The sequence below is a fragment of the Talpa occidentalis genome, unplaced genomic scaffold (assembly GCF_014898055.3).
Source record: "Talpa occidentalis isolate TD23 unplaced genomic scaffold, MPIMG_talOcc4v2.1 talOcc4.8, whole genome shotgun sequence".
In the NCBI taxonomy this organism is placed as follows: Eukaryota; Metazoa; Chordata; class Mammalia; order Eulipotyphla; family Talpidae; genus Talpa; species Talpa occidentalis.
The window spans coordinates 51,119,673-51,144,549 of NW_023605194.1; the positions used below are offsets into that span (position 1 = coordinate 51,119,673).

General features: G+C 34.7%; 1 protein-coding gene across 1 annotated transcript in view; it reads right to left on the reverse strand.

The window, feature by feature from the left end:
- The window catches only part of CABCOCO1 (ciliary associated calcium binding coiled-coil 1), a 108,364-nt gene extending 83,991 nt beyond the window's left edge, over positions 1 to 24,373 (reverse strand). Inside the window, exons 1-3 of the mRNA XM_037496970.2 lie at positions 24,212 to 24,373; positions 16,130 to 16,230; positions 9,523 to 9,692 (exon numbers count right to left, since the gene is read on the reverse strand). Of these exons, the coding sequence (XP_037352867.1) occupies positions 9,523 to 9,692; positions 16,130 to 16,230; positions 24,212 to 24,244 (304 nt within the window). The 5' untranslated portion in view covers positions 24,245 to 24,373. The remainder of the gene's footprint in view (positions 1 to 9,522; positions 9,693 to 16,129; positions 16,231 to 24,211) is intronic.
- Between the last annotated feature and the right edge of the window lie 504 nt (positions 24,374 to 24,877).

Below are 24,877 nucleotides of genomic sequence, written 5' to 3' on the forward strand. Positions count from 1 at the left end.
TTTAAATATAAACACACTTTGCCTCCTTCCTTGGCACAGTTGGCTAAGACTACATTCTTTCCTGATGATAACTAGAACCTTATTATGTTTAAAGGTTTAAGGGGATTTTTCTTTCTGCAAGAAGGAAAGACTTGCTTTTTTTTCTGGTTAAGTTTTACATATGTACTTTTACTCTCTCATGGTTTACAAGTAGTTGAATGGATTCACATCAAGTTTTAAAAATTCATTTTTGAATTATGTCAACAATATAAAGTTTCATGTAAAAGAAATTTTCTTGAGTCAGTTGTTAGTGATGGAAGATGTTTAAAGTAGAAATATTGTCAAATTTGGATGTGAGATTCATGAAAAATTTTACTTTTCTTTATGCTCTTTCTAGTTTGTGAATACTTAGTTCACAGTTTGCAAAGCTTAGTAAAAAGGGAAGAAGCTTTTAACAATTTTTGCATAGATCATATATTCACATGGTTCAAAAATACACAGGAAGATATATTCCAGAAAGACCTTCTCCAACCCTTTTGCCCAAATGTCTACGACCCCACAGAAAAGTTTGATGGTTAGTTTTTTTCCTGTATTATTCCATCATTTCTTTGTATGATAGCATATAAAACATACATAGCTTTTTGATTTTTGGTTCTCTTATAAAGAAAAGCATACAATTATGCATCAAAATCTCACTAAAAAAAGTGGTACACAGTTTCCCATCCAATGTCTATAATGTTTCCTCAATTTTTCCCTTTCTACAGTTGAATAGTATTCCATTTTGGGGATAAGTTCCTTCCAAAGGATGTCACTATGTGCAATCCACCCTTAAGGGGTAAGGATATGTACTTCAATTTCATGGGGGTGAAGCATCTACACAAACTTTTGGGAGACTTGCCTATTTATTCAATCATTGATTCATCTATCAGTAAGGCTATTAATTTTTTTTTTTGGCTTATAATCCAAAATTTGTTAAAATTGTTCCGACCATGGACATTGGGGATCTTTTTTAGCTGGCTTCTGTATCCCTCTGATATAACCACCATCATGTTGATTTTTTTTTTAAGATTTATTTATACAAGAACTGGGGTACAGGTCAGAAGCACGGGAGGGTGAGAGAATTCACCAGAGCTACAGCGGGGAGCAGAACAGGCAGACGGACCAAAGACACTGCTGAGGGGAGCAGCGGGCGAGGCAGGAGAGGTCTGCTGCGCTCTGTGGGGTTCTCCCTGGCCAGCGGGGAATCAAACCAGCAGAGGCTGTGGACAGCTTCGCAGCGGGGTGTTCAAACACTGCGCCACTGGGAGGCCCCATCATGTTGATTTTTAAGCATTTAATTTTGCCACTATACAAAATGCCCCATGCTCATTTTCCATGTCCCCTGTTCCAGAGCTACAATCAGACATTTCCCTACAGAGCTCTGGTTCTTTCTATTACAGAAAAAATTATAAACCAGGACTTGGGTATTGGGCATGCCCATTGCTTCAGTATGTCATTACCTCTAGGTCTTCCAAGTGGAGATAGCTAAGTACATGAGTGTCTATGTGTATAATACACAAATATAAAATACAAATATAACTAAGCCAATTAGCTAATTACCCATCTGTATCTATATTAAACTAAACATGAGTTCACACTTATGTCTCCATCTGACATTCCTAATCTCTTGTTTTATAAACATGACTGCAAGTCAAGTTTATGCATGCAAGTGGATAGCTAAGATAAGTTACCAAAAGTGGAATTACTGGGGGAAAGGGACCACATATTTGCATATTTCACAGATAATTGCTAACCTACACTCTGCAGGAGTTTTTAAATGTATACCTGCATTAACAGTATGATGGTATCTGTTTTCTTACAGCTTTGACAGTTGAGAATCCTCCCAAAAATTTAGAGTGTTGCCAATCGGATATATGACAAAAGGCATTTCTGTGTATTTTTAGCTAAGACTTTTCTTAATATTCTTAAGGCTGAACTTTTCATTCATTTAAGATTCATTTGTACTTACGCAATCGTATCCTTGGCATATTCTCCTACTGCATTAGTGGTGTTTTTCTTCTTGGTTTCTGCATGATTTTTTTATATTGTGGAACTTAATCATCTGCTGCTGTCTGAGATACAATAAATTTTCCAGTTTCTAATTTTCTTTTGATTGTTTTAGGTATTTTTTCTTTGTAGACTCTTGATTTTCATATATCAAATTTAACTATCTTTGTTATGACTTTGAAGTTTTTGAGGCACAATTATAAAGACCTTCTCAACCAAGATCACAAAGAACTTAGCCCAGGTTTTCCTCTAGCATTTTTATAGTTCCACTTTATTTTACATATATGTTTTTGGTCTATTTGTAATATACTCTGGTTTATGAACAGAGATAGATTTGGATTCAATTTTATTTTATTCTTTTATATATGGATATCCAGATGTTTCAATGCTATTTACTGAATTGTACATCTTTGAGCTACAGATTTGAGATGCTATTTTATCATATACTTAATTCCAAAGCTTGGGGATCTATTTCTGAACTTTCTGTCCTGTTCCTTTCTGTCTTGTTTCATGTCTAGTCATTCAGCACTGTGTTAGAATATTTGAAATTCTGTAACATTGCTACTAATACTACTAGTCACAAAATATGACATAATTATACTTTTTAAAGACAGGTTTTCTGGATATCCTTTTTGTTTATTTTCCATATTTTTGTTAAAGTCAACTTGCCTAGTAACTAACCTCTAGTCAAAACAAACAAACAAACAAACAAAAATCTGTTAGTACTTTTATTGGAATGGATAAATTAACTTGAGGAGATTTAGCATCTTTATGTTATTGAATCTTTCAAAGAATGTTGTGAGGCTTTTTTCCAAATGCTTTAAAATTTCCTTTGTGACCAATAGTGCTCTGAAGTTTCTTCATGCAGAACTTGATTTTCTTTTTAACATCTATTCCTACATTATTTCTCTTTCTGCTTAGAGTAGATAAATCTTCTTTTACATTACATCTTTTATCATTTTATATCAAAATATTTAAAGAAATTGTCATACAGTGAAATTGACTTTTCCTTTTGGTGTCTAGTACTACAAAATATAGAACACATGAATATTAGGTAACCACCACCACCATCAGGATATAGAACAGTTCCATCACTTCAAAACACTCCATGTCATTCCTCATGCCCTCTGCCTGTCCAAACCTCTGAAACCACCGATATGGTTTTCATCACCATGGTTTTATCTTTTTGAGACTATACCATAAAAGGTTGCCATTCAGTATACAACCTTTCAAATCAATGATGCTACTGAGATTAATCCAAGTTGTGTATCATGACTCATTCATTCTAATTGCTGAGTAGTGTGCCCGTGCACGTTCATGGGATACACAGACCACAGTTTTGTTTATTCACCTTTTGACAGACATAAATTGTTTTCACTTTGGTCCACTTACGAACAGAACTGCTACAGAACATTCATGAATAGATTTTTGTGTGTGTGTGAACATATACTTTCCTTTCTTTAGAGTAATGGCTAGGAGTGGGATTGATGGTCCACATAATCATTGAAAACTGCCCACAATTTTCACATTTTCCAAAATCCCTGTGCCCTTCTGCATTTCTACAAGCAAGCTATGAGTTCTAGTTGTTTCATAGCCTCGTCAGAACTTGGTATTGTCAGTATTTTTAGTTGTAGCCATTCAAACAGAGGTGCAGTGGTGCCATATATAGTACCTTTAAACCACATTTCCCTATGATTAATGATGCTGACATCTTCTTTTCATGAATTTATTTGCTATCCTTATATCTTCTTTTGTGAAGTATATGCCTAAATATTTTGTCCATTTTTCAAAAATAAACAATTTTAGAATAGATTTATGTTTATAGAAAAATTACAAAAATAGTACACTGAATTATTATATACCTTGTATACCCCACCTCACAGCTTTCTGTATTGTAAACATCTTGCACCATTATGGTACACTTTTCACTGCCAGTAAATCAATAGTTATACATTATAATTAAGTAAAATTCACACTTTATTGGAATTTCTTAACTTTTACTTAATCTCATTTTTTCTGTTCCTAGCTCCTGTTTCTGATCTTATCCAGGACACCACTTAGAACTCCTGTCTCCTGAGGGTCCCCTGGACTGTTTTCTTAGATTTTTCTTTATTTTAGTGACCTTGTCAGTTTGAGGAGTACTGCCATATATTTTGAACAATTTCCCCAATTTGGGTTTGTCTGATGCTTTCCTCATAGCTAGACATGCTTTCCTCATAGCAGTTTTGAGCATCTTAAGAGAATTATTTTCTCATTCCTAGTTTTAGAGGTCTTTATATGATATGGATACAAGTCCTGTGTCAGAGAAGTGATTTGCAAATAATTTTTCCTGCCTGTAACTTGTCTTTCCATTCTTCTAACAAAAGTTTTAAAATTTGTTGAAGTCCACTTTATCAATTTTTCTTTTATGGGTCATGTTTGGGGGTCATGTCTAGCAACTTCTTGAATAATCACAGATTTTCTCCTATGATTTCTTCTAAAAGATGCACAATTTTACATTTTAAATTTCTATGTATAATGAAATTTGAGTTAATTATTTTCTATGAAAGGTTTAGGTTGAGATGTAATTTGTTTTCAATAAACAAACCATTGTTTCAAAAATAGTTGTTGAAAAGTCTATCCTGCTCCATTGAACTGAATTTGCACTTTTGTAAAAAAATCAAATGATCACTTTTGCCGAGTCTTTTTCTAATGTCCGTCTTCTGCCCACTGATCTATGTATTTATTCCTTGGCCAATTTCACATCAATTTATTACCATAACTTTATAAGACTTAAAATTGAGTGGAAGGGGGCCTCCCTGGTGGCACAAGGAGTTAAGCACTGCACTATGAAGTAATCCGAAGCCTCTGCAGCATGAGTTTGATCCCCAGCTGGCCAGGGAGCAAGCCACATGGCAAAGCAAACCCCTTCTGTCTCGCCTGCTGCTCCCCTCAGTAGTGTATTTCAGTCAGTCTGCCTGTTCTGTTCCCCACTCTAGTCTCTGGTGAATCCTCTCACCCCCTGCATCTCTGGCCAGTTAACGGTTAACGGGGATGTATTTTAAAAAAATTGAGTGGAATGACTTAATCAGCTTTAATTTTATTTTTCAGAATTGTTTCAGCTATTCCAGCTCCTTAGACTTTCTGTACAAATTTTAAATTCAATTTGAGTATATCTAGAAAAAGCCTGGCTGGGATTTGAAGTAAATCTAAATATCAGTTTGGGAAGAACTGACATCTTTATCATGTGGAGAATTCCAGATCAAGAACACAGTATGTCATTCCACCTATTTAGATTTCTTTTTCAACTTTTATAATGTGTTGTAGTTTTCATCATATAAATCACATATATTTTTATTAGACATATGCTTAGTACTTTTTTATTTTTTGAAGTCTTATAAATTACATCATTTGCTAAAATATTGATATCCAATGTATAATGTCAACATGTTGATACACAACAGACTTTTGTGTTTTGAGTTTATTCTTGCAACCTTGCTAAATTTAGCAGTTCTAGGATTTCTTGATCCTATGATTTTTTTTTATATGGACAAACATTTTAACTGAGAACAGAGACTGTTTTATATCCTTTTTTCCAATCTGCATGTGTTTCCTTTTTCTTACCACATTGCATATATTGCTCACATATAGTCCTGCCTGAATAGGAGTGGTGAGAGTACAGCTTTTGTCTTGGCTCTAATGTTATGGGGGAAGCATCTGTTCTTTCACCACTAATTATGATGGCAGCTATAGGTTTTTGTAGATATCTTTTATGAGGTTGAGGAATACCACTTCTTCAGTTTTCTGATTTTGTTAAAAATAAGAATGTGAAGATCTTGTATTTTATCAAACGCTTTTTCTTTATCTATTTATGTGATCACGTGGGATTTCTTCAGACTACTCACAGTAGTGGGATTTTCAATTATTGAACAGCATTGGATTCCTGGAATAAACTCCAACTGATCATTTGTAATATTATTTTTATGTAGTGCTTGATTCATTTTGATAATATTTTGTTGAGAATTTTTATGTCTTGCTCATGAAGGATACTGGTCTGTAGTTTCTTCCTCTTTCTTTGTATTCATTCTTCATCCTCCTTTAATTCTAATTTTCTCCTTATTTCTCTCTTTCTACTATCCCCTTTCCCTCTACTGTCTTTGTTGGGTTTTAGTATGAAGATAATTCTAGTGTCAGAAAAATGAGTTATAAGTATTCTTCCCTCTACTATTTCTGGAAGAGATTATGTATAATTGTTGCTTTTCCTTCATTAAATATTTGAAAGACTTTTCCAGTGAAAACATCTGGGTCTGCAATTTTTTTCCCCAGAGTTTTAGCAAAAAATCAATTTCTTAAATAGAGGATTTTCTGGTTATCTATTTCATCTTGAATAAGTTTTGTTTGTAGTTTTTGAAAAACTGATCACTATCTTCTTCATTTTCAAATTTATGTGCATAAATAATATTCTCTTAATAACCTATTATTGTTTGCTGTGTTTGTAGTGATACTCCCTTTTTTTATAGCAGATGATAATAAAATAAGCTGTCTTTTTTTTTTTGTCAGCTTTGTTTCATGTCTATCAATTTTATTGATCTTTTCAAGGATCCGGTTTTTCATTTCATTTTTTTCCATTGGCTTTCTGCCTTAAATTTTTTTTAAATTTATTTTTATTTATACAAGAATTGGGGTACAGACCAGATGTGTGGGAGGGTGAGAGGAGTCACCAGAAAAAGAGTGGGGAACAGAACAGGCAGACTGATGAAATACACTGCTGAGGGGAGCAGTGGGCGAGACAGGAAAGGTCTGCCGCACCATGTGGGACCCTCGCAGGGCCGGGATCGAACCGGCACTGCAGAGGCTGCAGACAGCTTCACAGCATGGCGCTCAACTGCCTGCGCACCAGGGGAGGCCCTCTGCCTTGAATTTCATTAATCTGTTTATTATTTTTTTCTTTACTGATTGGTTTGTACTTTTTTAAAACGTTTCATGAAGTATACGATTAGATGATCAATTTTAGACTTTCTTTTCTAAACATTTATTTACATAAACTTCCCTCTTATCACTAATTCAGTAGTATCACACAAATTTTCATGTGGTTGATTGTCATTCACTTTCCTAAAAGCTGTTGAGACTTTCTTTTTGCTCCATGAACTGTTTAGAATTATTATTTGATTTTCAAAAGTTTGGAGATTTTACTGATCCATATCATATTTTGTTTCATTAATTCCATTATGATCTGAAGGTTGAGAAATAATCAGGCTATAACACAATGAAAAGGGTTTCTACTTAAGTTCAGGAGTCATGATCTGAGTCTAAGACCAAGGGGGCGTCCCAAATGAATTCTTTTTTGGAAGGCTGTAGTTCAATAACTGAAATTATCAATAATTGAAATTAAAACAATTTTACTTATTAGATATCTTAATAACAAAACAAGCACCCCTAAGTGGTAGGCAGGGAGTGAAAGTATATATTTGCAGAGGTTTGAACCTATATCTCCTAGAGCAGATAAAACGATGGAAGCCTAAATATAATTTGGGGAAAAGAATAATAATAATATATACATCTCTAATTGTAGTGTTATAAAAGATTGAATTCTCATGTTTAGCTTTGCATCTTGTTTCCCACATGCAGGATAAGTTGAAATCCACCAATAAATATACAGTTTTGTCCATCACCATTATAATTATCTTTTCTCCAATTGGCACAGTAATTTCTCTTTAATACAATACTAGATACCTAAGTAAAACAAGGAGAAGAAACCAGGCAAAACGCTCCTACTGGCAGAGAAAGGAAAGAATGATGTATTTCTTCTCATATAATTACCAGTTTTTGCCCTTTAAAGGGTAGCCTGGGGCAGGAAAGGTACATAGCACATGAGTGGCTTTTTTAGTAGTTTTGCTAATTCACTGACAGCTTCCCCTGCATTAGTTTAGTCAGAAATTGGTACACAGAACAGAATACAATTTGTGTGACCATAAGGCATCCACAAATTGTGCTAGGATAATGGTGGCAATGTTTAGGGGCAGCCAGTTCTTTTACTTACCCAATTAAAGAGAAAAGAAATTAAAGTCAAACAAAAAAACAAAACATACAAACAAAAGATTGAAGAAAATAAAGAGGAAAGGGACCTCCCTGGTGGCGCAGGGGTTAAAGACAGTGCTACCAAGCTACCCCCAGAAGAGCTACCCCCAGCCACTGCAATATGAGTTAGATGCCCAGCCAGGGAGGTGACACACATGTCACAGCAGACCTCTCCTGTCCCGCCCACTGCCACCTTCAGCAGTGTATTTCAGTTGATCTGCCTGTTCTGCTCCCCACTCTGTGTCTGGTGAATTCTCTTACCCCTCCCCACACCTCTGGCCTATCCCCCAGTTCTTATATGCATAAATAAATAAATCTTAAAAAAAATAAAGAGGAAAGGCAGGTAGGCAGTCACATCCCAATTGACACCAGCATCTTTCCATTTAGCTATAAACACATTGAAGTTTTTGGTTATGGCATTTTGGTTATGAAGTCTGAAATTCATGTTCTAGTTCTGCCAGTTCCTAACTATACATCTTTTGCTCTAGACTAATTTGCTCTAGTCTGGGTTTTTTTTTTTTTTTTTTAAAGATTTATTTATTTTTATACAATAAACCGGGGTACAGGACAGATGTGGGAAGGGTGAGAGGATTCACCAGAGACAGAGTGGAAAACAGAACAGACAGACTGGCAAAATACACTGCTGAGCAGTGGGCGAGACAGGAGAGGTTGGCTTCGCCGTGTGGGATTCTCCCTGGCCGGCCGGGATCGAACCCACACTGCAGAGGCTGTGGACAGCTTCACAGTGCAGCACTCAACTGCCTGCATCACCAGGGAGGCCCCACTATTCCGTTTTTTCTCCCTTGTAGGAGTTGCTCTGAGACTTAATAGTGTATGTTAAAGATTAGAGCCAATCATATTGCCTAGCACACAGAATTGATAATAAATTAATGATAGTTTTTCTTCTCCTTCTTTCAAGAAACAGTATATATTTATTCTCAAAACAGTGAGCACATTTAAACTGCTTTAACTTTCCAAATTTCCTATAGTAATGCATTTGAATGTTATATACGAAAACAAGTCACACAATCTAAGTATCGTCTCTAATGGGTTTTTGTTACTGATCAACGCACCTTCTTATATCAATCATTTTGAAATAGCCCACTAATGTTTACAGGTAAGAGGAGATGAAAATAGCTCAAACAATAGAAAAAAATATCTTCACGAATCTAAGCTACTTGACTATTTTGGGGGTAGGTAGTATGGAGAAGTTAACATACATTGGGCAAATTAATTATTCAGAGAACATTAGTCTTGTTAAGTATTATTTGAAACTTTACAACTCAATAAAGATATGAAGTCCATCTTTGCTATATGCAAGAAAAAATGTAATTTTCATTAAAGAAACTATAATAAAATTAGGAACCTGTACTTAAGAACATTAATTTAGACCAGAGACCAAATTTATCTTTCTTAAAAAAGGAAAAAAAATGTACTTACTTCTTAGATTATGAAGTAACATATCTAATAAAGTCATAAACTTTGAATATTGAAGTATCGAAAATTCCATTCCTTTTGCCCACCAAAATCCAGATGCATAATAATCTAGCAGAATGGCTTCCTTTAAACAGGTATGAAGATTTTTGAAATTCAAAAACTTTTCCAATTTTCTGGAAAAAAAAAAAAAAAGAAAGAAAATCCACAAATACTGAAGAGTTTCTTTTTGGAAGGTTGGAAAACATAGCTAATTTTCTTGAATTAAAATTCCACAATGCCCATAACTTAAAAAGAGACATGATTATATCAAAATCCAGAATGACTAGAGAGACCTCTTTTCTCTTTTCAGTCATCTTCTCCCCCTTCCTTTTTGTTCTTCTTGTTGCCCTGCTTCCCCTCTTCCTCCTCTTTTTCCTTTTTTCCATCTTTGATGTTTAATAAATTTACTAGTATTTTTTTTAAAGATTTATTTATTTATTCATACAAGCACTGGGTACAGTCAGAAGCGTGGGAGGGTGAGAGAATTCACCAGAGCCAGAGCGGGGAGCAGAACAGGCAGACTGACGAAATACACTGCTGAGGGGAGCAGCGGGCGGGGCAGGAGAGGTCTGCCACCCTCGCCTTTGGCCGGGGATTGAACCTGCATCGCAGAGGCTGTGGGCAGCCTCGCAGCCCAGGCTTCAACCGCTGCGCCACCAGGGAGGCCCAATTTACTAGTATTTTTTTCCCTCTAAAATTCAATGCCTTTTTTCCAATTACACAATCAAGTTCACTTTTTAAAAAAAAATTTTCTGTAACTAGATTGCTAAATATTTTATGAGTTTTTTTTTCTTTTTTCTAAAGAATTCCAATTAGGTATATTTTAATATAGCTATAATTTTCTCAATAACTCCAAAATTTTTTCAAGTTAATTTTCTTTTCACTTTATACACTTTTCTCATGACTGTCTCCTGTGCTCCTTACTGTTTCCAGTAGTTAATTCTCCCTTGAGTTTGGGTTGCTAATATATTTCACCTTTTTTTTTTAAGCATCTTTTATCACCTTTTTTTTCCCAGTTATGTTTTCTTTGAAGTTTTATATCTCTATTTTATGCTCTTATTGTGATTTCTTGATAAGTTGTTACAATTTGTGTTAAAATATTGGTCCATATTCTTTTGTGTACCTATGATTTTATTTTTCTGGTCTATTCTTTATCTGTCATGCTTTCTTTATTTATTCTTTTATATTTCTTCCTGTAATGTCTTTGTATGCATGTAATCATATTTCTTGTTTATTACTTAACTGGCCATTTTTTAAAATTTTTTTTTTTTTTTTTTTTTTTTTTGTGGGACCCTCGCCGGTGGCCAGGGATCGAACTGGCGCTGCAGCCTCGCAACCCAGCACTCAACCGCTGTGCCACCAGGGGAGGCCCTAAAGATTTTTTTATTTATATATGCATACAAGAACTGGGATCCAGGCCAGAAGTGTGGGGTGTGAGAGGATTCACCAGGGACAGATGGGGAGCAGAACAGGCAGACTGACTGAAATACACTGCTGAGGGGAGCAGCGGGCAAGACAGGAGAGGTCTGCTGCTCCATGTGGATTAGCTCCCTGGCTGGGGATCAAACTCAGTGGCTGGAGATAATTTTATACTTAAGCCCTTGCACCATCAGGGAGGCTCCTTACCTGCCCACGTTATAAGGTATTTGTTGTATGAAATAATTCTGTGTCAATTATCCTAGCCTTCGGTTTTTTTGAATTAGTGGGGCAAAAGGAAAAAAGTCTGATAGGCTCTCTTTACTATCTCTTAAGCAATCTGCTTTTTATAAATATGAGAAGTACCTGCTACAAGCCTGTACATCCTGATCCCATAATTGCAAACATGCACTTGTGAAAAGTAGTTTAATTTTTTTTTTTCCTCATCTGGGAGAATAAGTATATTTTTAGCTCATTCTAAGATCTAAAAATGAATATTCTTCTTCTACTTTCTCCTGTACTTCTACTTGCTCTGTAATGTCTCTGACTGCCATCATCATATTTTGTGATTTGGGCCTTCAATATTTTTCTGTTAACAAAGATAGATTTGGTGTTTCCTTGTCACTTATATGTGTTTCCTCATCACTTATATGTGATTTCTGAGTGAGGGAATGTGTGTGTGATGTGTGTGAACTTTATCCTCCCATTATCAAAAAATTAAGTCCTTATTTATAACATTGGAATGATAAGAATAATAAATACAGTGGGGTTAAACAAATTTTGGAATAATAAAGCTTATCCTGTGTTTAACTAACATTGATTTCATCATCCGTGGTATCAGGGCAGACCTCATCCACAAAAGTGAGTTCTGATTATTTTAAGTTCACCATGGAAGTCTTTCTTACCTGCCCTCCCCAAATGCCAAATAAATCCATTTAATATATGGCATTTTCTATAATTATTAATCAATGATTGACACTTTCCTAAATTGTTCTAATTCATAACAGACAGTGATTTTCTCTTTCTTCTGTGGAAAAAAATTAAAAACAGTAAATAAGTAAGTTTGATTGCTACTAGTATCCATCTTATAGCCATAAGGAAAAGCAGTCCTAAGATTAACTTCATTTCTTATTGATACTGTTGAGAACTTGAGTCAATCAACTCTGTAGTAAACCTATCAGTCAATTTCCTGATATGTGATATTTTACATTTGCATGTCTGTGTATTTATATTTTATTTTTTTTTCAGTCTTTATGATTAGTTTTTATGTTACATGCAAGTAAGAGAATCCTGATACATTTTGTCAAGCACACACTCAACTCATAGATGTGGTTATGAATAAACAGGTATTCCAAGGGATGGAAGTTACCTTACTTACCAAGCATATTCATTTGAATTGGATATCAGTCTGCAGCATTTAGTTTTTAATACTTAATGTGCAATGTCATTTAGTCTTAAGTGAAAGTCAGTAAGGAAACTTCTACTACAGTGAAAAACCTTGTGGTATTGTAATGGAATCAATATATTGGCTAAGAGAGAGGTAGCAAGCCCACAAAGTATATAGGAACTTGGTAAGTAACTGAGGAGGTATTTCAAACTAATAAGGAAAGTTTGAACTCTTCAAAAATGGTGCTGGGAGAATTGGCTACTTAATAGAAAATAAAATACTATCTTACCCAACACATTAAAGTAAAATCCAGGTGGATTAACTAAAATAACCTCATTAGTATTTTATTCTGGAAGCACATTCTATTGACTCTCCAAATTTAGGTTACTTGTCATTCCAATAATTTTTGCAGCTGAATGTTGCTAAGGAAAAATCTGAGGCCTCCGTGCTTATTTTCTTCTCCAGGTACACGCTTCACCCCAGACATAGGTATGCCTAAAATTCTATTCTATGAAATATTAAAATCAAAACTTCCATTTTATGAAGTTTAAATTATTCTTTCTGATTTACTATTTTGGATATATATTTTAACATCTTTTATTTGCTTTAATTTGCATTTTGCATAAATTTTCTTAAATTTGTCTTCTATTTACTTTACCAACTTTATTTTCAGCAAGATAGTTCTATATTGGTTTTATTTACCCTACTTTCTTGCTATAGTTCAAAAGGCATCTTATTTACCTGCTTTATCATTTTTTCTTCAATCTTTTCTTTTACAGAATCAATGCCCTCTCTAATAATCAGTTTTTATCTAACTTTTTCTTCTGTTTCTGCACTTAGTCTTCTAAGCATATTCTTCACCTGCCATCTACATGTTGTGTTTAAAAAAAAAAAAAATTTGGCTTGAAAAACTCCATGTGTTCTTTGCTTTTCATTTTCATTTTTTTCAGTATTCAATTGTATATGAATGTAGTCAACTACTTGTCTAAGAATATTTTGATGAAATCTCTTTGAGGTCCCCAGACCTTTGCTCTCCTCCTACACCCAGATGCCATTACTTTGTACCAACTGAATCTTAACCGTCAACGTAAACTACCATTTCTCTTCTTATTCAGTCATTTCACTACAAACATTAAGCAGGGAGGTATTTGGAGCAAGAAACTGTTGCCATTTGAAAGCACAGTTTCTACGCATTTTATTGGCAAATTTGCAAACTTTTTTTCAGGGATGGGGGAGATAAAATATGGAAGGGGAGAGATGACTATAGCTGTAATGTGACTGAATGTAGGGAAAGAAAAAAGTACTTTACAGTGGTTTAGGGTGTTTTGCTAGTGATGGGTGATGTGACTAGCTACGCTGTCTCACCAAAAAATTCAGTGAAAGTATTACATAGACTTGCATACTCCTCAAGTACATTTTATTTTTGAATATGATAACACGCAGCAGAAATAAGCCTTGAGGAAAAAGTGAAATGCTCATAGAGGCCCAGTTATAGAAAGGTTATTAAAAGATCACTCAGTGTTATTTCTGTATTTAAGTGGTGACTTTCAATTTAGTATCTATTCTGTTTTATGAAAAGATTTGGGTGGATCGCTAAATAAAATCAGGTTACATTAAAGTGAATGATTGATAGTAGTTAGGAGGCCCTGAGACTGTAGTTAGACATTTCATTTTCTCAGAAATGTACACCAGAAAGATGTTTTAATGATATTTTAACATTCTACTTCATTGACTGCCTTCAAAGAGCACATTTTTAATTTTAAAAGTTAGGGAAATGTGTGGACTTCCTATAATTTATTTAATTAGGTTTATAACTTTCAGACTCTATGATTTTGGCATACTTCTGTCATTTGATGACAGGATATTTAAATTATATTTCTGTCACTTTGAAAAGTATATAATCCCTATTTATAATAATGCTATTTTAAATCGAAAGTGAGTGCAAATATTTCAGGATTACTGTTATGAAAATCATATAAAGAAAATTCAGAAAGTTACTTTGCAAAGAAATGGCTCCTGACATAACACTGGCATCATTGATCCAAAATTGAGGTCCTAAAATCTGAGATTATGTGAATTTTATTAATGAAATGCTATAAAAAGTCAGCCTGCTGTTGAACCTGATTATTTCTATAGTGCTAACCTCTGTTTTACCCTCTGTTTAATTTACTTTGTCAGAGGTGTCACCTCTTACAGATCAAAAATACTTTCAGAATCATGATATTTAACAACAGAGGCAATAATCAGAAAAATAAACATAATCACACAAAAAATTATACATAGTGCAACTTAAGATATGGTTAAAAAGATAGGCTAAAAAGCATTTGTTTGCAACACTTTAATATCAATTGAGTTTAATAAAACATCGTTTATTTAATATTTAATGCAAACAGATAATAAGTTCTATTAAATATATGTCATTTGCATTGTATTAATTTACCTAGTATTAAATGCCTATCTATTGCATTTCAATGATCAGTAATTTGGGGGAGGGGAGAACCTAGAAATAGAAAATAATATTTTACAGAAAAACATAATCAGTTGGTATTAATACATGAATGCATTTTACTAATTAATTCTGACACTAAAAATAAGAATTACTAATGAGCATTCATTGCTATTAATGTGGTAAAATAACCATGAAATACTTGTATAAAATCTGTGAAATTTTTAACTGACTGACAAGTACTTAAAAAGATAAAGATAGTGAGAAGAAAGTCCAGATTACAGATTACCAGGATTTCTAACAGGATTTACAGATGCTGGAGGTGAAGAGCATCTTGGGAAAAGGCCTGTCAGTATCAGCTACTTGCTCTTTATATGCCTCCCTTTCTCAGATTTCTCTTCCAGCTTGGACATCTGTCCCATTTCCTTCTCAGTAGTAAATAACCTCTATTCTATAATATTTGTAAGATTTGTAAATGGTAACCACTGACAGAGTCATTTTCTATATGTCCATTATACTTCACAATATCTTGCTTACATCCAGAGGGCTCACCTGAAGAAATCTTACACTGGGACATTACAGGCCAAAATATCACATCATCCCCATTCTCTATGTATTATGGCCAATCAGCCTTCCTCTATTTGAGCAAAATAATTTTTTAAGTAAATGCTTACTAAAAAGATCTTTATGACACTGTTGTGTCCATAGTTATATGTGGCTAGAGTTCTTAGTAAATGATCTATGGCAGAAATCAATGACCTTAAGAAGAAGATATACATATATTAGAATAGTTATCTACAAATTTAGTTATATTTACATTTTAATGCCAAATGTATGAAGTTGGAATAATTAGTATAGCTTCATATCCAATAAAAATCATAGGTGGATTATATTCAGGATTTCCAGAATAATAAAATGTATTTAATAGTAATTTTACAGAAACCACAAGTTAACTCTTATGAGACAGAAGATTCTTTAGGTTCTTGTGCATATTGATAGCTTTATGAATGAAAAAGAAAAAGACTAGAAGACTACATGCTAAAGACTGCTTTGAACAATAAATCTTTATTTTCAGTTAATATTAACATTTGATTTGAAATACATTTTTCCCATAAAGAAAATTGCTGAGGGATACAAAAAATCAATTTGTTGGAGAAATTTTGTGCTCCAGAGTGCAAAGATCTATCCATCTATCCATCTACCCATCCATCCATCTATCCAATATAAAAACAAATACAAGTATTTTGGAAAAAGTTTAAAATAACATATCATGGTCAATTTTAGAATTGTTCTCTATTTGGTTATAATATTGAAGTGCTTACTGTTGAATCCCATCAATGTCCTCTTCTAGCATTTCAGTGATTTGGGCAACTGAAAGAAAATCTGGAGACAGGATCTTTTCTGGCTCCTGTGAATCATCTTTCTAAAATAAAAAAAAAAAGTAAAATGAGTTTTTGTTGTTGTTGTGAATAGCTTTATTCTCAGTGGCGAAACTATGTAAACAACCAAAATGTTAAACAAATGGTAGTATATCTATAACACAGACTACTATTCAGTAATAAACAGAGCAAAATATGGCACACACAACTTGCATGCATCTCAAGGCCATTAGACCAAGTTGAAAAAAATTAATCTCAAAATCACATAATCTATGTTTCTTTTTATATAATGCTTACTTTCAACATGTTAGAACCACGGATACAGACAATAAGTTAGGGTTTCCCTGGGATTCGGAATGGCTGGAAAGAAGGTGGAGAGTAGTACAGTGGAGGTTTTGGTGGAGATGTGATAATTTTGCATCCTGCTTATGGTGGTAGCTGAACAAATCTACATGTGATAAAATGTTATAGAACTATACACACATGTCATACCAATGTCAAATTTCCTGGTTTAGAAGTTTTATTTTGGTTGGCAAGTCATAACCATAGGGAAAAACATTTACAAATATCTCCTACTGGGCCTCCCCTGGTGGTGCAGGCAGTTGAGCGCCACGCTGTGAAGTTGTCCGCAGCCTCTACAGCGCCAGTTTGATCCCGGCTGGCTGGCGAGGATCCCACATGGCGCAGCAGACCTCTCCTGTCACGCCCGCTGCTCCCCTCAACAGTATATTTCGTCAGTCTGCCTGTTCTGTTCCCTGCTCTGTCTCTGGTGAATCCTCTCACCCTCCAGTGTCTGGACTGTAGCCCGGTTCTTGTATAAATAAACAAACAAATAAATAAATAAATAAATTACTCCAAGTTAATAATTTTTTTTGTTGTTGTTTTTATGTAACAGTACCTCTCTTCTGATAAGTAAAATGGCTAGTTAATCTGTCTCTTCAAAAATCTGGGTCATGGTTTTCAATTAAATTTTTTTTGCATATGAAGGGATAAAGACAGGAGCTGAAAAAGGACAGAGAGAAAGAGTGAATTGAACAGGTTTGTCATTAAAACAGTTCAGGAATGAGACTGGTCTGCACTGTTCTCCTAGCAATGCATGAAAATAAACGGGTGAAGAGAACAAATTACATGTAGGGGACTAAAGAGTGAAGAAAGAATGGCAAATCTGAGTTTCAGAAATAAATGACCTAGTTTAGGTTAATTTGCAAGTCTTAGATGACAAAAAGATATCTAATAAAGCATCATATTTTATTCCTAAGTTATGTTTTTAAAAATAAAAAATATAATAACCTAATACAACAGAATAACTTGCACCTAGTAGGCACTCAGACACTTAAAAATTGAATTAAATGCATTTTGTTGTGATTTAAGACCATTTTTACCCATAATATAAGGCAATATATTTGTTTAAATATTTGTGGTTTATATACTTTTTCAAAATTATTAGCAAAAAAGCATAATTATTTCCATACTGTCAATCCCATAGGTTGTAAATTTCTCAGGGGCAGATACTAATCTTTTATATCTTCTTAGAATCCTACAGATTCTATTTATGTCAGTGTAAGTTGTTAATTTACTGTCTGAATTCATCTCCATTATAGGATATTATTAGATGATGAAGCATGTGAAAACTGGACTTGAATTTGGAGACTTCATGATGGTTTGACTACTGTTAATTTTGTGATTTACAGCAAGTCATTTTAATCTAAATTGGGATTCATGCAAAAAAAATCATTTTGATATGCTTAATACAAAAAAGATTATCATTATTGATAATGAGTAAAGACATACATGAAAGGTAAATTATACAGATAATCAAGTCATTTTATTTGAAAAATCTCTGGATAGGAGAAAATAGGTCAGACAAGAATTGAATGAAAGAGAATATAATAATCTTAACTTTTATACAGTACTAATTCCAACCAATTCATCTATTATTAGTTCCTGACTTATTATTATAACTTATGGCTAAAGATAATCATCTTGTGGGAGGGTTTGCTTCAGGGTTTTTGTTTTCTTTTGTTTTAAATTGAATTCCTGGGCCTATTTTAACTAGAGCTCTTTGTTTATATACTGCTTTGCACTAGAAGGGGTATAAGGTGGTTAAAAATCTTTCCTCTTTCAATACATATATTCTGATTTGTAAAAATTTAAGCTATAATAGAAAATTTGTGAATAGGTTAATAGAAATGTGAACATGTAATTGTGGCTTTCTCTGTAAAATTACATCTCCAACTAGGAAAATATGTAAGCTAATCTGCACTGTAACTCATTTTACTCCACCACCTGGTGGATTTTAGCAGTTATTCCAGGAACAATAAAATTGTAAGCCTGATATTATTTGTCAGATAATCGTTTCTGAATTTTTTTCTCTACTGCCACCTAAACTTTCCACATTTATATATACATGTCTTCCTTCTACAATATAAGCTTTCAAGGACATTTTGTACCTATCACTGATAGTATCTTTAATTGAGTTTTAATAAATGTTCATTGAAAGAAAGAGAATGTATTTCACCAAAGATTGTAAAAGAGGGGTTTAATAGTTATGGAGAGCAAATCTGCGAAGCAGTGCTATATAGTGAGCCTTATAAAGCCTGAGGCACAAGGAAAAAAATATCAGAAATACTGATCCTATCTTTATTTAAAATTTTGATCTACTATGGAATCCTTGGCATTAATTTCGATTTTTTAACATATTGCATTAAAATATATTTTCTCTTGACTGAATTTTTTGGCACCCCTTTAACTTTGTGCCTAAGGGAGTGTCTCACTTCTCTCACTCTAATCCTGGCTACGTTAAGAAGCCAATTTAAGAAAAACAAAATGATAAACATTTTTTAAAATATTGACAGATGAAAGAAGGATAAGCAAAAGCAAGGGCTAGTATTTAAAATAATGACTAAAGTAGTGAATTCTCTGGTATATGTAACTAAAGAATAAAAGACAAATAAATGTATGCTTCATTAAATGGAAAGTATATTTTAAAATTCCAAGACACTGAGAGATTTCCTAGGAAAATTTAAGTTATGAAAAATAACCAGGGGTGAGGGGGAAAGTGGAGCTGACTGAACATGAACTAAAATGGAAGTCTACTTTTTAAAAAGTCACTATACCCATATGGTTTTATACTTAAAGTTCTCCCGAACAGTCAAGAACACATAAATTCTGTTAGTCTAATAATTACAAATTGCAGGTAATTCATTTTTTAAAAGTTAGCATTGTCAATATACAAAAACCTGAACTAGCACAAAAAGGAAATTAAAATCATTAATGGATTCAGATGCAAAAATTCTAATTAAATATCTCTTAGAAAATTAAATCCAGCAAAATATTACAAAGATACTAAGCTATCATTATGATCAAATAAAGTTAATTTCAGAAATGCAAAGATGGATCATCATTAACAATTCTAACACACTTTTGATGTCAAATTAAGTGATAGAAATGATATGATTATATAAATAAATAATTAAAAGGCATTTCCCAGCCTCACGACAAAATGCTTGGTTAAACATAAATAGCAAAAGAATTGCTAAACATAAGAAAGATTACTTGCTAAAACTATGAATTGCATGGTAAAATACTGACGTCATTCTGAGGAAAATTAAGAACTAAAAAATAATTCTAACGAGTGCTAGTATTGTAATTCAACACACTATACAATTTCTAACTTTCTAACCAACACAGTAAGAAAACTAAATATGTGGAATAGTAGAAATTAGGAAATAAAAAAGTCTTTGTTTGGAGATTATATGATTGCATACAAAGCAACCTGATATTGCACTAGCATTTGAACTAATAAGAAATTTGATAAGATGGTTACATATAACATAAATATACCTAACTCAATTGCTTTTCTCTATATTACAAATGAATTAGAGCTGGGAATGACAAAAATTTGATTAAACTCTACTTGAACATAAATATAATCACAAAGATTCAGGACCTAAAGAAATTATAAACTTTATCAAAAGTTTAATAACATGACTTGATAAAAGAAATTAATTGGAAATCTTTAAAAAATTAAATCCCACATTATAAATGTAATGCCATTATAATCTCAAATCTCAGTTGCAGTATTCCAGAACTCAAAAAATATGTTTTAAAGTTCTTATGGAAGAATAGATATTTTCTGAAATTTGATATCAAAGCAAAATATAAAACTGTATGACCTTGACCCAAGAATGGAAGGAACAGAGAATCTGAAAATTCATATATATTTATATAAATCCAAAACCATATATACATTTATACATACGTGTACATTTACAAATATACATAATGCTTGTTTCTCTATTCTGTTCCATTCTATTGGGTATTTTGTCCATTCTTGTGCCCATTCATGTATATGCAGTGTGACAACAGCAGAAATCCACTCTCAGTGGGAACAGGATGGATCATTTAGTAAATGAAGCTGACATAATTGCTGCTCATGTTTAGAAGAAAACAAAATTAGGTCTACATGTCAGATATACACAAATACGCCTACCAAAAATTAGCTTTAGTCATGTTAAAGATATTACTTTAATAAAAATTTAAATATTAGGAAAAGATTGAAGAATATTTATGTTACTTGAAAGGGAGGTAGGAGCAGAGAGGAGAATCAGGCAAGACTTTTTCAACAAGACAGGAAAAACAAAGACCATTAGTAAGAAGAAAAGGCAAATCCAGGGCCTCCTTGGTGGCGCAAGGGGGTCAAGCTAGCAGCTGAAGCACTAGTTCTATCCCCGGGCAGGAAGCTACCCGCATGGTGCATCTCTGACTCGTCTACTGCTCCCCTCAGCAGTGTATTTCAGTCAATATGTCTGTTCTGTTCCCCTCTCTGTCTCTGGTGAATCCTCTCACCCCCCACAACTCTGGCCTGTACCCCAATTCCTGTATGCATAAATAAATCTCTAAAAAAGAAAGAAAAGAAAAGGCAAATCCAAGTGTTTGTTAGTTTCTGTCTTTACCCACACAGCCAGTATTCCTAAAAGCTCAGTGTTTGATAAATAATATCAATTTTGAGAAATATACCACTGTGTATAAACATTTTGAGGTAAATTAGTGCTGTTTATTCAACAATATTCTAAGTGATTTTTGAGCATCCTCCCACAGCCCTTCACAGACAGTGTGCTGTGAATGGCCTCCATATATGCCCTGAGTGGTACTGAAATGTAGGAAACTGATCATCTTGTTACTCAAGCTTGTTACTCAACCCCAAGTATCTCTCTCTCTCTAATATACCGAAGATGGGGTGGAGCCATTTTCTAAGGTCTATAGGGATCATGTACAGAGAATTGTCTATGATTTCCTGGGCATATTGAGGATCCCTAAGACAAGTGACATCATCTTTCCACTCAAGATTAAATAAGTGTCCAGGGCTTTGAGTATATGTCATCTATTAGGAGATGTGGTAACATTAAGTGACATTATTCAGAAGAAATCACTGGGAAATAATCATTTACATTTTCTTTTAGGTCTCTGATATGAGTTGAAGTTTGGTCCTTTTAAGTATACTACTTAAATGATTATATTCCCCAAATAGTAATTTTTTAAGATATTAAGAAAGTCAGTTGATGATAACTGAATTCTAAGTATTCATTTATAAACTCATTCATAAACGTATTTATAAACTCCTTTCACTTACAAACTATATATAGTAAATATTTATTTTCTGATTTTTGTCATTTTTCTCTGTTCCTGTTCATTTAGTATTACCTTTTAGAGTGAGGCATTTACTCCAATACTACCAAAGAATGTGGAATGTTGAATTCAGAAAGTTGGCAAGAAGAGCTTATGCATTGTCACAGAAAAAATGTATTCCTGGACCTATGTCTCATGCCTGCTTGTTCCTCATATTTCATAAGTGGATTTTAGTCTGTGATAACTTCCTTTCCTGGCATCCATCAGACCACCTAGGATTTTAATGATCCTTTTTTATTGAGTGCCTATTATGTGACAGGGAGAATTGGTTGTTTTTATTGACAATTGGTTATATTATTCAAAATAACAAATGGGAAACCTCAGACTTTTGGAAGCTTATAATTTCCAGTAAACTTGGCAAGGAAATAAATAATTCACTACTGTTTGGCTCAGAGGACTACACGATCCACTAGATCAATTTGGAGGTAGAATTTATTAGAAATGACACCACGAGGGCCTAAGTCTCAGGGGATAGACTCTGGAAAAAATCTGATCTCAGAAGAACCTTTCTGCACCTAACTGAAAAGCTGTGGTCTTGGAATGAGAGAGGTTTCTACCATCTTTTCCAAACCCTGAAGTCCTCAGTCAGCACAAATGGGCAACAGGAAGGACTTGTCATTCTAATGACACAGCTTTATGGATCAAGTATCTCTTTGTGAACTGTTGGTATTCTGCTTTCATTATAATGGAAAATGGAGTTTCCACCCTGCAGGGTATTAACCTGTTAAATTTAGTAAATGAGCACAGTTAAGTGAGTCCAAGTTCCAACTTGCTTTCTTCAGTTTGCTGCTAACTAAAAGATTGAACATATCCTGAATTGCTTGTTCTGGGGAATACAAATGCACCTATTGACAGTGCTAAAATGGTAGATACACAGTTAAGCTCTATTAGTAGCCCATTACAAAAAGTGATTTTTTTTTCATGTAGCAAGGCACTTCTTTGTACCTTTAAAAATAATTGTGGGGTTTCATTTTTGAAGGACAGATCCCAAATTATTATTATTTTGAAGGACAGATCCCAAATTATCAAAGTCTTAAAGACGACATTATCTACATGGGTAAGTATATTTAAGTATACACTGACAAGTGTGCATTCTCATAAGTTTTTGTATATATTTAAATAACACAATTTAACTGAGAAATTTCCTGTGCCAGTTTTGAAACCGTATTACTTACATTAGCGATCACAAGGGAGTAAACTGGCTTAGTAACGAGTTTATCACAGGAAAATGTATTTTTAATGTATGCTAATTTCAAAAGACTCATAGGAGTCAGCATGCTTTAGTATCTTACATATAGTCTGGGAAGAATCTGGTCTGGGAACTTGTATATCTCTGAGCAAGGCAATGAATTATTGGCTTCTTGTTTTCTTCATTTATAAAATTGCAGCTAATACTTCTGCACAAAAAATGTTATTTAGACTAATAAGGTAGTTGAATATAGCAATGTTCATTATAACATTATTCACCTTCAGTCTCTTAAAAAAACAAAACTTCATAGAACATGATGGACTAAATGTATGAAGATTTAAACACTTTTTAGTAATGTCTGGGATAGCAGATATATTCTTAATTAAAATCTCAGGATACTAAGCTTATGAGTAATTAAAATTACCTAGAACTCATTTATTATTGAGAGCTGATGTTGGGAGAAACCTCAAGATAACAATCTTTGTTTTGCACACAAACCACAGGGGCCCAAAGTCAGATAACTTTTCCTAAAGACTTGATGATGTTGATAATGAGGATGCCTCCACCTTTGTCCTGTCACCTACCATCTATTTATCAAGTGGAATGTCAAAACAATAAGGGGAAAGATGAAGCTCAGGCTTCCGATTATTAATTTACTACGATGAAGAATTACTCCAAGACACCCTTTGAGTAATAGGCACCGTGATCTTTGCGAAAAGAATATGTAGCAATTTCCAAAATGAACTGAACGTTTTAAAACGCGAGAGGTCTTTTGAAATGCTGCGAATTCAGGGTAACGGGCGGAGTTGGGCGGTAATTTGGCCTTCAATGGTCTAAACCAGGAATTCCTACAGTTTAAACTCTAGAGCCAGACGCACTACGCGCTGGAGCGGGTCCGGGGAGACCAGGAGCTGCGGGGTTAGGGGGTCGAAAGGGGGTGTGGGTGGTCGGGGGTGGGATGTGGGGTGTCGGGGAGCTGCCTCCTGGAACCCCGCGCCGCCTGAGCCCGCTCCAGCCGGGTCCCCGTGTCCGGCCGCGCACCGGCTGGGCCGCAGCGGGGGCGCCTCACCAGGCAGCAGCGCGGGCTGCGGGCGCGGCGGGCGCGGGTGGGCGCTCGGGGGCACCGGGATCGGGAATGGGCAGCGTACCTCCGGCTCGGGCGTTACAGCCGTAGGGGTCATCCCCCCGGGTTTGATTTCCAAACGCGTCTCCACGACGTCGCCCAGGCTTAGCGGCCCCTCGTCGCCTAGGCAACGGGGAGCGGGGGCGGGTGTAGCTGGGCAGGGGAACCGGTTCCAAGCGCACGCGGTTCCGCCCCAGCTCGCCGGGGAGAAGGCTGGGGCTCCAGAGCGCGCCGGGGAGCCGCCGGGGAGCCGCAGGGGTGGGCTTTGAATTACGGGGTAGGGACAGACTTGTGCCTTTAGTAAGAATCAAAAAGGGAAGGGAAAAGAGCAAATATTTTTTGAGGGGAGGGGCATGCGTAATAATAGATGGTGGTATAGTGGACGAAAGCACATTGAGGACGTGGGGGAATGGGTGGCGGTTATGCTGTCCTCTGTACGTCTATATGTGTTTAAAATTTTCCATAATAAAAACATTCAGCCATAATCTATATAGTGGCAGTTTGAATGTTCCGGCCTTCTCTGGATGATAAATCTTGCTTTGAAAATGAAATATACTTTTGTTATATTTACCTGCATGGCGGTTGCTATGCAAGAAGCTTACTCTAAAAATCAGGCATTATTTAAGTGCTTCAGTTTCCCCATCTGTAAAATGAGATTATAACAGTGCCTGCTTCATAGCATTACTTTGAG